Source organism: Poecilia mexicana, unplaced genomic scaffold (assembly GCF_051168715.1).
Source record: "Poecilia mexicana isolate PSO_F unplaced genomic scaffold, ASM5116871v1 scaffold_6, whole genome shotgun sequence".
NCBI lineage: Eukaryota > Metazoa > Chordata > Actinopteri > Cyprinodontiformes > Poeciliidae > Poecilia > Poecilia mexicana.
The window spans coordinates 8,983,804-8,999,457 of record NW_028263375.1 but is presented as its reverse complement, the minus strand read 5'-3'; the positions used below and the strand labels follow the sequence as shown (position 1 = coordinate 8,999,457).

General features: G+C 37.1%; 1 protein-coding gene across 1 annotated transcript in view; it reads right to left on the bottom strand.

Annotated features, from left to right (window-relative positions):
- cd82b (CD82 molecule b) overlaps window positions 1–15,654 on the bottom strand; it is a 34,911-nt gene that overhangs the window by 17,878 nt on the left and 1,379 nt on the right. The window contains exons 2-3 of the mRNA XM_014983790.2: window positions 4,953–5,056; window positions 2,314–2,386 (exon numbers count right to left, since the gene is read on the bottom strand). Coding sequence (XP_014839276.2) covers window positions 2,314–2,386; window positions 4,953–5,015 — 136 coding nt within the window. The 5' untranslated portion in view covers window positions 5,016–5,056. The remainder of the gene's footprint in view (window positions 1–2,313; window positions 2,387–4,952; window positions 5,057–15,654) is intronic.

The following is a 15,654-nucleotide window of genomic DNA, read 5'->3' as shown; positions in this document are numbered from 1 at the left end:
ATTAGCTTGGTGCTAACAAGTAGAAGCCATGAATAAACTGGCAAAACCAACTTTGAGAAACAATTTAAGTAGCTCTTTCCAATCCTCCCGTCCATCACTTCCGGTGTCCATCATGGCGCCTCGAATAATGAAGTGAAGGAGTTGCAAAGGGTTAATGAACTGCTAAAACCAGCCACCGGATGTCCTGGAACTCAGCTTGTGTTGCTAAGTAACGGGTTGGGTTAGACCGGGGTTGCTAGGTAACTGTGCCCGTGGAATGTGACTCAACAATATGAGGTTTTTGAAATGGTTTGTTTTCCAGACACCAAAAGCATGAACCTATTGTCCAAAACTGTCTGTGTGGTTTCTTTTAAGCGCTTGGGTTGTTTTTAGAAACAGTTGAGCACACATGGGAATATAAAAATGTACTAAATGTGAATTTTGCATAATGGGTCCCCTTTAAAACTCCCACAGGAGGAAAATCCAGGCAGCATCAGAGACATCCTGACGTCGCAGCTAACCCAGAGGGGGATGATGGATATTTCTTTTCCAAAGGTCTGACTTAAGATTAGCACACTCAGCTCAATAACATCTTGGGTGTGATTTTTCCATTCTTTCTGACCTCAAGGCCTTAAATAGTCAGTCAGGAAACACAATGGCTGCTGGGAGACAACATCAGCTCTGCATGACCTTTGTCAAAACACTAGCCTTTCCACGAAATGCTTTACAACAATAGCAAGAGAATTACTGACTGAAAATACAATAAATGTACTCTAGAAGACCCTTTCACTGCTCTAACAACATTAAAGAGCTTAGTAACACAGATGATTTCCATTCAGAGTTAGTATAACCAGATGGATGGATGGATGAAAGGAAGGATAGAAAGAAAGTTAACAGAATAAAGAGGAAAAGAAGAAAAACAAAAGAAAAAAGGAACAATGACAGAAAGATGGATGGAAAGAAAGTAGGAAACAAAAAAGAAAGAAAAAAGCAGATGGATGAACAGAAAGAAAAATGAGGGATGGAAGGAAAGGAAAAAGAAAGAAGGAAACGAAAATAAGAAAGAGAAAAATGGGAGGGAAGGATGGAAAGAAACCAGCAATTACAAAGCAAAGAAAAAATAAATGAATGAATGAATGAATGAATGAATGGATGGATGGATGGATGGATGGATGGATGGATGGATGGATGGATGGATGGATGGATGGATGGATGATAGAAGTAAATCTTGTCATCCTATTAAAGTGATTAACTTTCCTCATTTGGTTTCTGGTTGATTCCCATCTCAGCTGGGTTAATAAATGGTTAATAAAATGTTAACAAAGGCTTAATAAAGGGTTAATAAAGTGTTAGCAAAGCATTAACAAAGTGTTAATGGATGTTTAACAAAGGGTAAACACATGGTTAATAAAGGGCTAACTAAGGGTTAATAAAGGGCTAACTAAGGGTTAATAAAGGGCTAACTAAGGGTTAATAAAGGGCTAACTAAGGGTTAATAAAAGGTTAACTAAGGGTTAATAAAGGGCTAACTAAGGGTTAATAAAGGGCTAACTAAGGGTTAATAAAGGGCTAACTAAGGGTTAATAAAAGGTTAATAAGGTTAATAAAGGGCTAACTAAGGGCTAATAAAGGGTTAAAGTCCCAAACTAAGCAGCGCTATATAAACTCACACTCACCAAACAGCCCAGCAATAAATTACTAAACTCTTCAGGGGGAAGAGAGCGAAAGCTCCTCTGCTGCTGGATTCGCTCCATGTGTGTTGAAAACACGGACAGCTTTTGGAAACAAGCATTTTCCATTTCTCTGTCACAGACTCTGGAGCTGGGTTTAATTACGCTGCCTGCCTGAAAAAAGCTCTGCGCATTTAAAAACGGGGACAATGTAGAGTTGCACATGGTTATCTGAAGATACTGACACAAACAGTAAAAGTGTTATGATCTGTTGCAGAGGGAATTTCCATCTGAGCCCCCCTGCTGAGTGGGCAGACTGAAGAACTCAGTGGAGGAAACGAGGAAGTAAAAGTCAGATTTTCCAACCTGAGGTGAAACCTTCACAGACGCCTCACCCACTGGGAAACTTGCGGCGCACAGATGTGAATGTTCGTGCGTCTCCAGCCTTTATTCGTTTTATCTGAGTCATTTTTTTTAAAAACAATGTTAAGTTTCCATGGAAACGATTCCCATGGGAACTCCATAAAACACAGACTCTGAACACAGACCTTTGGGGTTTCCCACATTTTCCAGTTTCTGTTTCAGTGTTTAACATTTTAAAACCCCTCTGGTTAAGAAAGAAACTGGATATTAAAATATCTGCAGGAGCGTCTAAGGCACTTACGTAGCACGGCTATGAAGCTTTCCTTATCGAAGAGTATCCACAGTCCAAAGCCCATGATCAACGCTCCGAAGATCTGCGAAAGAAGAAACTGGAAATATTAGAGATTCACCAATCCAATATTAATATCTCTATTAATATTGATAAAAAATAATAGATCAGGTATTGGTGACAATGTGTCAGATCCATAAAGAGACATATCTATTCACTGCAAAAACACAAAATCTTACCAAGTATCTTACAAAACTAACTTAAAAGTAACTTTTAAGCAAGATGTAGAGACTTGTTTTAAGTAATAAAACAATAATATTGATAAAAAATGGCTAGTTCCATTGGCAGATTATTTCACTTTATACACTGCAAAAACACAAAATCTTAACCAAGTATTGTTGTAAGTGAAATAATCTGCTCGTGGAATTATTACTTGGTTGCTCGGCGACGTCCAGAGCTTGGCTAGGGTTGCTAGGTAACGGCAAAGTGCCCGTTGATAGTGAGGTAATCTAGCTTTTCTATGTTATTCTTCTGAGTTTTGTCATTTGCAAATCTCAAAGTTAAGGCAAAAATCTACAATATCTGAATAATTTTGATCTTATTTGCATAATAGAAAGTTATATTAGCAATCAGCACAGCTAGCATTACACATGGAGAATGCTGTTTTGGTGATGCTAGCAAGGCTAACTGATAGCAATACAAGATCATGATATTTAGAAAAGCTCCAAATATTTTGCTAACATATTGATTACTTTTAAGTTACTTTGTCTTATTCCAAATGTGCTAAGATATTTGAACAAGAAACTAAACCAACTAGAAACTAATAGTTTATGTTTTTTGCAGTGTTTTGTCTAATTCTATGCTTTATAATTTATTTTACAATATATTTAGAATCGCTAATTGCACTCTGAACCATTTGAAAGAAGATTTATTGGAGTTTATTTTTACATGTTTGACCAACATATTGTTTTAGTCAGTTTCTGTTTTTTTATCATTTATTTTACATTGGCTGTTGAACAAATTAAAGTTGTTTTCACATGTTTGACCCTGCTTGTGAAGTTATTGGTGTTTTTAAGTGTGCTGTATTAGTGCAGAGTTATCGAATGAATTTATGATTCTGTACATTTATGTCTTTTAAGAAATAGAAACGTTTTAAGCCAGTTCAGCGCTGTTCTTCTGTATCGGTAAACCTCAGATATCGGCATCGGAAGTGATAAAAGTGGCTCGGTGCATTTTTGTGTCATATGAGAACAAAACAGTTGGTATGCCTGAAAACATGGGAGAGTTTCCTTTCACTTTGTTATTTTCACATCTGGAAGTCATTAAATCTTAGTTTCTGTCTTTCTGTCGTAGCAGCAATGAAGAAAATGCCTCTTCCACATTTTCTCACGGTTAACACCCAGCATTCGGCAACAAATTCAGTAATGTTGGTTTATGATTATTTCACTCCCTCAAATTTTTACTGACTGAGTTTGTGAAGCTCTGACGGTGAGCCTCTGTTTGGGGGTTGCAGGGCTCTGTCTTGGGGACCACACTCCTCAATAAGAGGCTCTGTTGATTCTCCAGCTTCCTGCTTGTATTGCTGCCCCCTCTGCAGCCCCACAGCAGTAATTAGTGCCCTGCTTAGGAGCTGATCTCTTAAAGAGGCTGCAGAGCACCGGCAGCCATCATTAGCCCACCACTTCCTGGCTCCCCTGGCCTCACCGTGCATAATTTGTCCACATGGACAAACACTTGACACAGACACACACGCTTCCTATTAGACCCCAGTTGACTTCAAAAGGCCTGTGTCAGGTTTATAGATGCAGACTCATTGGAAAGGTCTGGACAGCCTCGCAGAGTCAGTGTTGGAAGCCAGAACTGGACTTTAATGGAAGAGAGGAGGAAGCAAACTGGAACCATCTGCTGTTACTCAGACCTTACAGTTACTCTGTAAAGTCTCTTTCCTCATTTCCTTACACAGTATCTAGTATTTGAATAGAGATAACTATTCAAATAAAAAGCTGAAGGCAGCAAACATCTCTAAAGATTACATGGTTTTCCAGGTTAGCTGTGAGGCAGCAGTAATGGTTTTACTGTCCAGTACTGAAGTTAGCTAGTGGCGCTGTTAGCTAACTTCCCAGCTAGCACAGAGAAGCTAGCTGGTGATTTTAACCTGAAGGTTTTCCTCTTAGCTGATCCTGAAACTCAACAATCCAATCTTTTTCTGATCAGTGAACCCAAAATACCAAAGTGCTACTTGGTCACATTGGCAACAACACATAAAGGGAAGAAGAAGAAGACTCAAAGTTAGCTATTTTCAGTTCCAAATCATCAAATAACACTATTTAACTTTCTATTTGGTAATTTTCAGAATTGGTGTTAATTCTTTAAGTGTTATTTCAACAATGATTGGGTTATTTTAACACCAAACATTTTTAACACCAAAAACACTTGGTAAGATTTGGTGGTTTTGCAGTGCACAGTTTTTTCCAGAGTTTTATTTGTGCAGATGTTGCACTGATTCCATCTTTGTTTTCCAACTGGGAAATTCTGACTTCTGATTGCAAAAACAGTGGAGAAAAATGTTGCTCTGCTTTTTTAATTAAACACAGCTGCTGGTGAGGAAGTGAGAACTAATGAACTGATAAAGAAAAAATGGCATTACTTACAAAAAAGAGGAGGTTGAAGAGGAATAAGAAGTACTTGGTGACTGTGATGCATCCTTTCGACATGGCTGTGATTGGGCCGAGCTACTTTGCAGAGAGTTGTGAGCCTGAAACATAAAAACGTCCATTTAGTCTCATCTCAGTTGGAAAACGTCTGAGCAGATGGTAGGGAGAATCTGCACAGCTGGATTTCTCATTAAACACAGATTAAACATTACAATCATTCATGGGTTTTCAAAATTTCATACTTTCCTGGGCTAAAATTTCTAGATTTCCATTTAATAAGAAAATATTCACCATTATTCCGGTTAAACAGCGGTCCGATTTGTAGGTTTTAGAAATCATAAAACGTCTTAATATGTGGTACATCTTGGAGCTTGGACTCCGGCTGCGTTTCAAACTCTAACTGGTGGATTTAAGATTTAAAATATTCCATTAAAAAAAGAAGAAAAGGATTGTTAAAATAAAATGTGGTAATTTTATTGTGTTTTTTAATAATTGGAAAAAAAAATCTAATAAAATATATAAAAAAAGAACAAAATAACAAAACTTCCTGAAGTTTTACCACACTCACTTTAAAGACTGCAGGTTGAACTCAACCTGATTTTTAAGTTATCGAAAGTAAAAATAATTAGTGAATAATGTGTCCATTCAGTCAGTAAGTCAAAACTTCAAAATGTTGGATAAGATGTTGAAAACCAAACCGTGATTTGTTATAAACCTGGAAAATAAAACAGTTTTCCATGCTCCGTTGTATTTTTTTCCATATCTTGGCCTGGAAAATAGTCAACTAAAATTCTGAGACTCTTTAAGACTGAATTCATTCACAACAGCTTCTTAAACCGCTAACCCTCCTCTCATTTATATCAGCAAACCACTTTTAACCTCAGAAGGTGAAAAGTGGCCATTCGAGCAGCAAATTTCAGCAGCAAAAAGGAAGCAAAGTTTCTGTGAAGTGTTGGTCTGGCAGAGCATTTGGTTTCAGTCTGCATGAAGGTGGGGAAACAGATTCACCGCTGTGTTTTCTAGCAACAACAGTCCCGGTTGCAAACATTGTTTTATGGGCTATTTTTAAACGGAGCCGCTTTCAATGACTATCTGGTGTCATAGGAAACATATAAACAGAAACCAGATGTAAATCTGATCTGACTTAAACTTTGGTATTTCTATCATATCTGAAAAGAAAACCAACTCAGCACAGAGTATACTTCAATAAAACCCATCAAGCCAGCAGCATTCAGCCTGAACTTCACTAAACCCAAAGAAAATATACCCGCTACAAGATGTTATTCTGCACTGGAAGGAGCAAAAATACACCCGGCCATTGTGGTTATTTGAGGAGTCTGAAAATATCCCAAAAAGACGACTCCCTCCCTGCGGATCAGATTACAAGCTGCTTCCGTCTCCCCCTCCACTTCTACTCAAAATCTCTAGTTTGGACTCTGTCTGTGTCATTAAGTCCTTTTAAAGAGCAGAGTACACCATTTCAAACTCAATAAATGCGTCGATATCAACAAAAATTCTAAATATTTTGTTAGAAGGATTCAACAGAAGCTTCCAGGAGGTTAATATGAGAATAAATTGATGCCATTTGACAAACTTGACACCACTGTCAGATCAAAACCTCACATCTGTAAAAAAGCAGGAAGTGAAAACAAACATCCTTCTTCGAAACGTAAATCCATCCTGTTTGGTCAGAGTCACATGGTGTTTTTGATACTGTTAGAGATAGTCATCGATTAAACCACAGACAGATGCTCCACAGTGGCGAAACTCAGGTGTAACAGCAGCAAAACAAAAATAAGCGTAAAAAAATTATAAAAATGAGAATAAGTGACCTACATTACGATGTCACCAGGTGACTCAGATTTCACCCAATCACTGGACAGATGCTGAGAACAGATCAATGTGTCAAAACTTTCTCCAGCCAAACACAAGCGAAACTGAAGCCATTATATTTGGACCAAAAGAGGAATGATGTAGAGTCGACCCACAGCTTCAGTTACTACAGGAGGTCAGGCTGAATCTGAACCTTCAGAGCCACATAAAGACGGTTACAAAGTCGGCCTTCTATCACCTGAAGAACATCTCCAGGATCAGAGAACTAATGTCTCAGCACGATCTGGAGAAACTCATCCATGCATTTATCTTTAGTCGCATTGATCACTGCAACAGCGTCTTCACAGGTCTGCCTAAAAACCAACCAGATCCAGACGCTGCTGCTGGAGTTCTGACTAAAACCAGGAAGTTAGAGAACATCACCCAGTTCAACAGTCCTTCCTCTGGCTCCCTGTAGCTCAGAGAACAGACTTTAAAATCCTGTAGTTGGTTTATAAATCACTGAACGGTTTAGCACCACAATACATTAAAGATCTGCTGCTGTTGTCATAGCAACCATCCAGACTCCTCTGGTTCTTGTTCTGCTCTGCATCCCCAGAACCAGAGGAGAAGCAGCCTTCAGCTTCTATGCACCACAAATCTGCAACAAACTTCCGGAAAACTGTAAAACGGCCGAAACACTGAGTTCCTTTAAATCCAGACTAAAAACCCAGCTGGTTGCGGTTGCTTTTGAATCATAATCAATGAAACATTAGTCAATAATTTTATATGTAATGTTATTGACTGTGTTTTCTATGACTTTGCATTTTCATTACGTAAAGAACTTTGAAACACCTCATTGCTGAAATGTATTTACAAGAAGTTAAAACAACATGGCTGTTATTTGAAACTGTGCAGATGTGAAAACACTGAGTTTTTGTGAGCAGTGATGATTACAAAGTCGTAGAACTAATGGGAGGAAGGATCTGCGATAACGCTCCTCTGCGCACTTCGGATGCAGTGCTCCAAAGAATTAATTTTCACAAGAAAACAAAAATGCCTAGCGTCAGGTTTTTATTTTATTTTTTCAGATGTCGGCACAGCCATTTTGCAGCTTCGTATCATCACATATTCACACCCCTTCAACTTTTTATCATTTTGTTAGTTTACAAAAAAACATCCAATTATTCCTGCCTTCAGAGACACAAAATTAGAAAGAGAATCCATTTAATCTGCATAAATCCAGCTGTCCTATAAAGGTTTGTTAGAGAACGTCAGTAAACAAACAGCACCATTAAGGACCAGAAGAGAGCAGTTGAAAGACGAAGTCATGCTGAGATTTAAAGAGTCGCTTCACCATAAAACATCCTCAGCGTTGAGCATCTCTGTCGACTCATCATCCCAGGACACGGAAAACGTGTTAAAAAAAGACCAAAGTGACACATTTTCCACCAAGTGTGTTTGGAAATGCATCAGTCTGGATACACAACCTCCAAATGGCAAGCACAGTGGTGGCAGCATCATGCTGTGGGGATGATGTTTCCTCAGCAGGGACAGAAAACGGGTCTTAATGCAGTGAAATTATGGGAGAAAATCTTTCTGAAAAAATTCTGTCTGGAACAGAGGAGCACAAAAGTGAGCCTAACGTTTATATTTGTAAAAATAAATGAACACCCGTATCATTATACGTACAGCATTCGTTCTGTTTTCTGTGAATGAACGTTTACCAACAAGACGATGTTTTTAAATATCCAAAGTAAAACATCACAACCAAAAAGTATATATATTAAAACAAAATTGCCCTTTAAAAAATATTAGCTAATTTCATCTCCTATAAAATGTACTGTAATTTTGACCCTAATTTTCCAGCACAGCTGCATTAATGTCTCTGAAACTCTCCAGTAGGTCACTTTATTGACCTATTGGCCAGAAAATACGAAGAGAGCTTCCTGTTTACAAAACTGAAACGAGTCCAAACCCCAAAGCACTCAGCAGCAAAGCAGCTAATCCTCAAAGGAGATTGTTGTCTCGATGTTTAGCAGCAATGCGGATTAAAAAAGGCTCAGTTATGATACCGTCTGCTGACCGAGCTCTGCTCACGTCACTTCAGCTCTAAGCAACATCTCTGTTGCATTTTCCTCTTCCAGGAAATTAGATGATCACCAAAATGGTTGCAAGTAAGGCTTAAAGTGGCGACACTCTGGAATTAGTTCAACAAACTTTTTTTAGAGTTTCCATTTTTATCCCAAGTGACAAGAAGAAGCCAAACAGCAAAGTGAGTTTAAAAGTAAAACTGTTTCCCACATCTGAAAAAAGAGCAAAGTTTTGCTTCGACTTGCATATTCGCTCCCTGCAGCTGTTTTGCAGTTTCCTCTGATATTGGCTGAAACGAACTAGCGAGGGAGTAACGAGATCTCTCCGTAATAAAGCCCCATAAAGCGCCGACTCATTCAGCATGCGGCTTTGTCTTCAAGTCTCTGCTGTTGTTATGAATCCCGGGTATGAATGTGAATATTCTGAGCTTCAGATCCTGCTCTGGCGACAAATAAAGACTTTCTGTCACGATGGCGACTAAAGTTTGGATAGAAACGTTTTGAAGAGCCTTCTGCCACTTAAATTGTTTATGATTTAAGGCTCTCTGAAAATGATGCAACTGGCTCATCTTTAGCTGCTAAAGTTAGCATTTTGTATCTTATTTTGAAGGGAATTCTTGCATTATTACTTGACATTGTTTGCCAATCCAGGCTGACTAAAATCCCTCAGCTATAAAAAAAAACCCAATGAGGCAGAATCCTGTGAGGCTACATGCTAGCTGCTAACAACGCTAAAGCTAGCATCTATTTCATATTGTATGGATGAGATTCTTATTTTGAAATAAGAAAGGAAATGGTTTTTGAGTTGCCCTGTTAAGCTGACAGAAATGAACAAAGATTTTCATGTCGGGTTCTCCGTATGGTGTTACATTCCTGCCACAAACCTTGTATAAGGGCATCATAGCAGCATATTTTTGACTGAGAGCACATGGCTCTCATTGTGGGTATTTCTGTTTATTCTCCCATCAACGCTGCAGGTGAGCGGTAGAACACGACATTTCGTGTCCTTGTTTGAAACTCTTATTTTGAAGGGAGGAAGGAATTAGTTCTTGAGTTGTCTCGTTATGTTGACAATGTTGACCAATCTTCTTGTGATTGGGCTCACAAAGAAAACCCCTGGATTACAAAAACCAATGAAGAAGTGTTTGTGTGGCAACATTTTTCGACATACAAGATATAGATGTGAGAGTCTTGTTAGGCTACATATATGCTGCTAACAATGCTAAAGCTAACATCTAGTTTGTAGCTTCACCTACACCCAGTTGGATGAGACTGTTATTTTAAAGAAATGAAGTAGTTTTTGAGTTGCCCTGTTAAGCTGGCAGAAATGAACAATCATTCATGTGTCGTTCTCTGTATGGCAATACATTCCTGCCAAAAATCGTATATCAAAGAACCATAGCAGCATATTTTTTGACTCTAAATGTGGGTATTTCCATTTATTCGCCCATCAACGCTGAAGTATTTCGAGCATTTCTACCCATCTGCACACTCTGGTCAGAAAACTGAGCTTGCACTGTGTATTTAGAGGGCAGTAACTCTTCTTCTGCATTTTAACTCAACGTCACAGCCTCTGTTTTTCTTCTTCATTTACAATTCAACAGCATTTGAGCACCTGTTGACTCTTTGATTGATTAAAACCAGAACTAGATAATCAATAAAGAAAGATAAGAGTTAGAGGTTTATGAAATCTTAATTTTATTAATTAACATAAAAATGTCATTTCTAATGCATTTTATGGCATTATTCTACAACAATTAGAAATTCATTATGAAAATCTAATTTGAGTCTCGTTAATGCAGTGATTTTTTTAAAAATGACTCTCAAAACGAGCCTCCATGAAGGAAAAGCCATCTGACTAGAAACTGAAAGCAGAACTAAAAACACCAGTCTTATTATAACTTGCATAACAAATACTGTACAAGGCAGCTGAAATTAAAAGGCTGTGGGGAAGTCTATCTTTATACGCTGCGTGGAGCACCGAAGTTATTCAGAGTGAAAAGAATCTGGACCAGTTACCAGAACTTTCCAGGCTCTCTGACCTTACTGACATGATTTCCCTCTGCAACATAAGATCTGTGCTGCAGTTCACTTAAAAAAGTTACTGCCCAGAAACAGTTTGGGGAATAACAACAGAACAACTGCTTAGCTCAGCGGTGTCAAACTCATTTTCATATTGGACCAAATCAAAAATCTGAATGTTCTTAAAGGGAATGTACCGATAAAACCCATTAAACTGATAGAATATCAATAAATAGCTATTTGTTTTAGCATTCAATAAGTGTTTCTTAGAGTAAAATGATATTGAACATCTTTTCCATCCAGGATTTTTTATTTTTTTGCAATAAAAATAACTGATTTTGTGGTGCTAATTTAGAAATGGTTGGAATGAATTTTTACACATTTTGTGCTATTCTATGATGTTAAATGTGACCTTTTATTAATCGTATCGATTACAGACTATAACTTGACATGAAGTACGGCTGAGGCAGCAGTCACTCAAACCCAAAGATTTATGGCCAATTTTGAGAAAAAATTTCTGTGAATTTTAAAGAACTGGAGGAACTAATTGATGTAATTTCAAGTTTAGTGGGCCACATAAAAACCTACGGGGGACCAGATTTGGCCCTCGGGCCTCCAGTTTGACACATGTAGCTTAGCTGAAACAGGAAGATAGCTGGTTAGGAGCCTATCAGAGGAAAAGTCTGCGATGTCCTGCAGGGAAAGAAGCTAAATGCTAAAACAGATGCAACGTCTCTCCACTGCTTCATGCTGGCATTATTCTTTAAAGCTCCTCCAGAGTCTAAACATCTGCAATGACGCTGTTTAATCTCCTACACAAAGGAGCCGCAGCTTTTGTTGTACGTTTAACTTAATGTGCACTGTAAAACATTTGTGTTGTGTCTACAATCTTTTCCTCTTTAAGTGAAATAAATTTATCCAGTTTTAGATTTTGAACCTAAATGTGAGTTTGTGAAAGATAAACTAAGTTGTGTTAACTTCTTATTAATTTAGTCAAACCTCCAAGAGTTGAAAAAACTGAAAGAAGAGAAAGACAGGAGTGGGAACTATTTCCCAGAATGCTTAGCGGCATGTTTCTGTCTCCTGAGGTGGAAGTGCGTTACGTTGATCTGACTCTGGTGTTTTATTAAGGCAAATGTTCATTTTAATGCAATTCTCAGTCAGCAAAGCTTGAGGATAATGTCCTGATCTCACTAAATGTTTCTGAGCTGAATTCATTGGGATGTTTAATAAAATTCATCATCACATCAGAAATTTAGTTCAAACAAGAATTTAAATTATTCTAAAGTAAAATCAGTATTTATTTTAACTTGATATTGTGAGTAAAATAATAGAGAAATGTGGCTCTTTAACTTTGTGAGGGCAGATTTGTTAAATAATTATTTGGTTTAAATTGCAGCATTAAGCTAAAACTCACAATTAAAGATGAATGAAGCTAAAAAACAAAGTTTAGTCAACTTGTCTCTTGTTGTCAAATCAACTTCATGAACTTTCATTTCTGAGTTGAAACCAAAACTATTTTCCTGTGACTTAAATTGCATTTTCAAGGCAGCGGGTGGACTTTCATTTTCAAGTTTAACCAAATGTTTTACAGTGTGATGCTGCGATTACGCATCTTCACGTCTCTGAAAGTTTCGGGATAAGTTTTGGGGGATGAGGAGGGGCTTTCCTGTTTGGCATCGCTATGACGACGCTGTGACAGAAACGTGTGAAACCCCTTCAGGTGGCTTCCCTCTTTCTGTGGAGATTATTAAGCATCTGTGCCAACAACTAAAACCTACAGCAGATTATTGCTCATCAGAGCAGTGAGGTAACAGGAAGCTACATATAAGGAGTGCTGCTTTCGCTCTTTCAGTTTAAAAACAAAAAGATACCATTCATGTTCTCCAATCTAACAAAACACATTGAAACCGTTTTAAATATCCTGTAAGAGCTGAACAATTCAGACTTTTGCTGACTGTGTCGTCCCAGTTTGGAGCGCCGGCCTGTCATTAGCTGGCAGCGCTGTTAAATGTGGGAAGGATCAACCAAAGCCCAAATTAAAACACGGCTTTCTAATCTGTGTTTATGAGGCGCCTCCCTTCTCTGAAACATGTCGATTGTTTATTTGAAAAAGCCTTTCGAACTGCAGCAGCGACGAGACGACACGATTCAGAAAACGACCCTGCGGAGGTCAGGGAGCAGCTGACTGAACGTCTGACAGCAACAAAACGAAAGAAAGATATTTTATAATGTGATGGAGTTAGAAATGTTACATTATTAATGGTTTAAATGGCTGAGATTACAGATCGAACAGCAGCGGCTTCATGTAATGTTACTGTATGTCTGGCACTTAAAAGTAGAGCTTGAAAATCATTGCAAATTTTGCAATTTCAGCACTCAATTCTAAATCTTATGAACTATTTTTTGTTTAATTCAGCGGTGACAAACTCATTTTCGTTTTGGGCCAAATCAAGATCATCTGTGCTCTTAAAGGGCCGGCGGCGCCAGAATGTATTGATAAAATCTGTTCACCAAACTGTTAAAATATCAGTAATTTTCTAAAATCAGATAATGTTATTGAACATCCTTTCAGTCCCTCCAGGGTTTCGTGATTCTTTTTGTGATTTTTCCAATAAAAAATCAAAGTGTTTGTGGTACTAATTTGGAAATATTTACGATATTTATGGTTATTTATGACAGTAAATGTGACTTTTTTTACTCACTGTGTAGATCATGGACTATAATCTGACAACACTTAAAGCTGAGGCAGCTGTTTAGTAGAAGTAAGAAAATTTTTGACAATATTTGAGAAAAATCTGCCATAAACTCCCAATTATTAGTGCAATTTGTTGATTTTGTGTAAATTTCCATGATAATTCTGAAGAAACTGGAGGAATTAATTGTTACAATTTGGCAATAAACATATAAAAACTGCATTGATTTGATTGAAAACATAATATTTAAGCAGACATAGTGTTTAGTCTACAATCTAGAGGGAACATAAACAGATATGGCGGGCCGGATTTGGCCCACACGCCTCGAGTTTGACACCTGTGGCTTAATACATCACAGATGTGCTTTTTATTTATTCAGCAAATTTCCACATATGTACTAAATTAATCAAAGTGATATTTTGTATTTAGAATTAAATTGAGTCAATTTGTCTTTTTCATTTATTTGCTTCTTCCTTCCATTTTATAGTTTTAAACCAGTAAACAAATTATTGTATATCAACTTATTTATTTTATTATGGAGGTTAATAAACATAGAAAAGCTAAAATCTCTGAGATAATTTCTTGAAAATGGGGTAATAAATTTAGGTGGTTAAAGTTTTGTTTGTGTTTTTAGTGTCGTGGTATTAAACCTGCAGTATTACAACTTCAAAATATTTTTACTCAAGTAAAATGAAGAGCAACCGTCCAAGAAATTACTCAGGTAAGATTTAAAAAAGTATTTGGTAAGAAGTCCACTCAATTACTGAGTAACTGATCAAATTATCAATAATTTAATATTTAAAAATTACACAATCAGACAGACCAAAATATAAAGTTAAGTGGAAATTTTGGTATTTTAGGGATGAAAATAAGATTAACAAACAGAATAACAAAATCCTAAAAAAGAAAATGTTTCCAAATCAGTTTCCTTCAACAAAAAAAAAAAAACTTATGAAACTTTAACAAAAACTGCAGGTGTGTGTCTGTGTCTGGCGAATTTTTGGCTAAAATACATTTGATTTTCATTCAGTGGGTAGAAAATCCAGAAATTTTACTCAAGTAAGAAATACTTCACAATAAAATGACTAAAGTAAAAGTAATTGAGTAAATGTAACCAACTGTGAGTATTACACAAGACGTGCTGGTTGGAGTATTTCAGAAACTAATATGAATACAGATAATGATCTGCAACATAGAAACCTAATTATGCAACGAGCAGCAGCTGAACGGACGAAACGCTACAATGATGTAACCGAGACAAAAAGAACAAAAAACCCAAAACATAAACAGAAAAAACTGAAGCGAATTCACTCATCAAACCTGAAAACAATTAATTTCAGCTGAAATATTCAAACGGTTGGATCAGAATCTGGTGCCAACATTAAAGCAAGCATCCATATTTAAATGGTTCAAACTGGTTTAATGGAGGTATAGCACTGGGAACGTTTCACTGGTGCACTGAGGGTCCAGAAAACCATAGTTTATTCCTTCACCACCAGAATTTACACATATTCTTATGAGTGACTGTATTTGTCCATTTTTAGGGAAATACTGATGTGAACCAACCTACTTTGTTGTGGAGAATTGGTTTTCTCCAATATGCATTTAATATTTCTTGTTAATAGTTGCAATGTGTGTGTGTGTGTGTGTGTTTTGACAGGAAACTTTTTTTAATTTTGCTGGCTTTTCAAAAACGTCCAACCGAAGACCAGGTTAGCAAATTAGCATGTGGCTGGAAAACCTGCTTTCAACAGCTGCTTTGTTTTGAACATGTAACGATGTTTACTGTGGTGTTTTTCATGAAATTCAATTGAAATAAATTGTATATCTTTATATTTCTTTTAAATGAGTAGGTATAAACAGGATACTTACCAGTAGACTATACAAGTTTTCACAGATTATGGTTTTAAAATGCTAACCTTATTATGAAGAGCATGAAAAAAAAAAACAGTATTCCCTGGCTACCTGAAAAATGCTACAACTCTTTTTCTTTGCATACAATAAAGAAAATGTTTTTATTTAAATATCTGGTGAAAACTAAACCAACTCCACTCCAATGAAGACGTTGCTATTTTA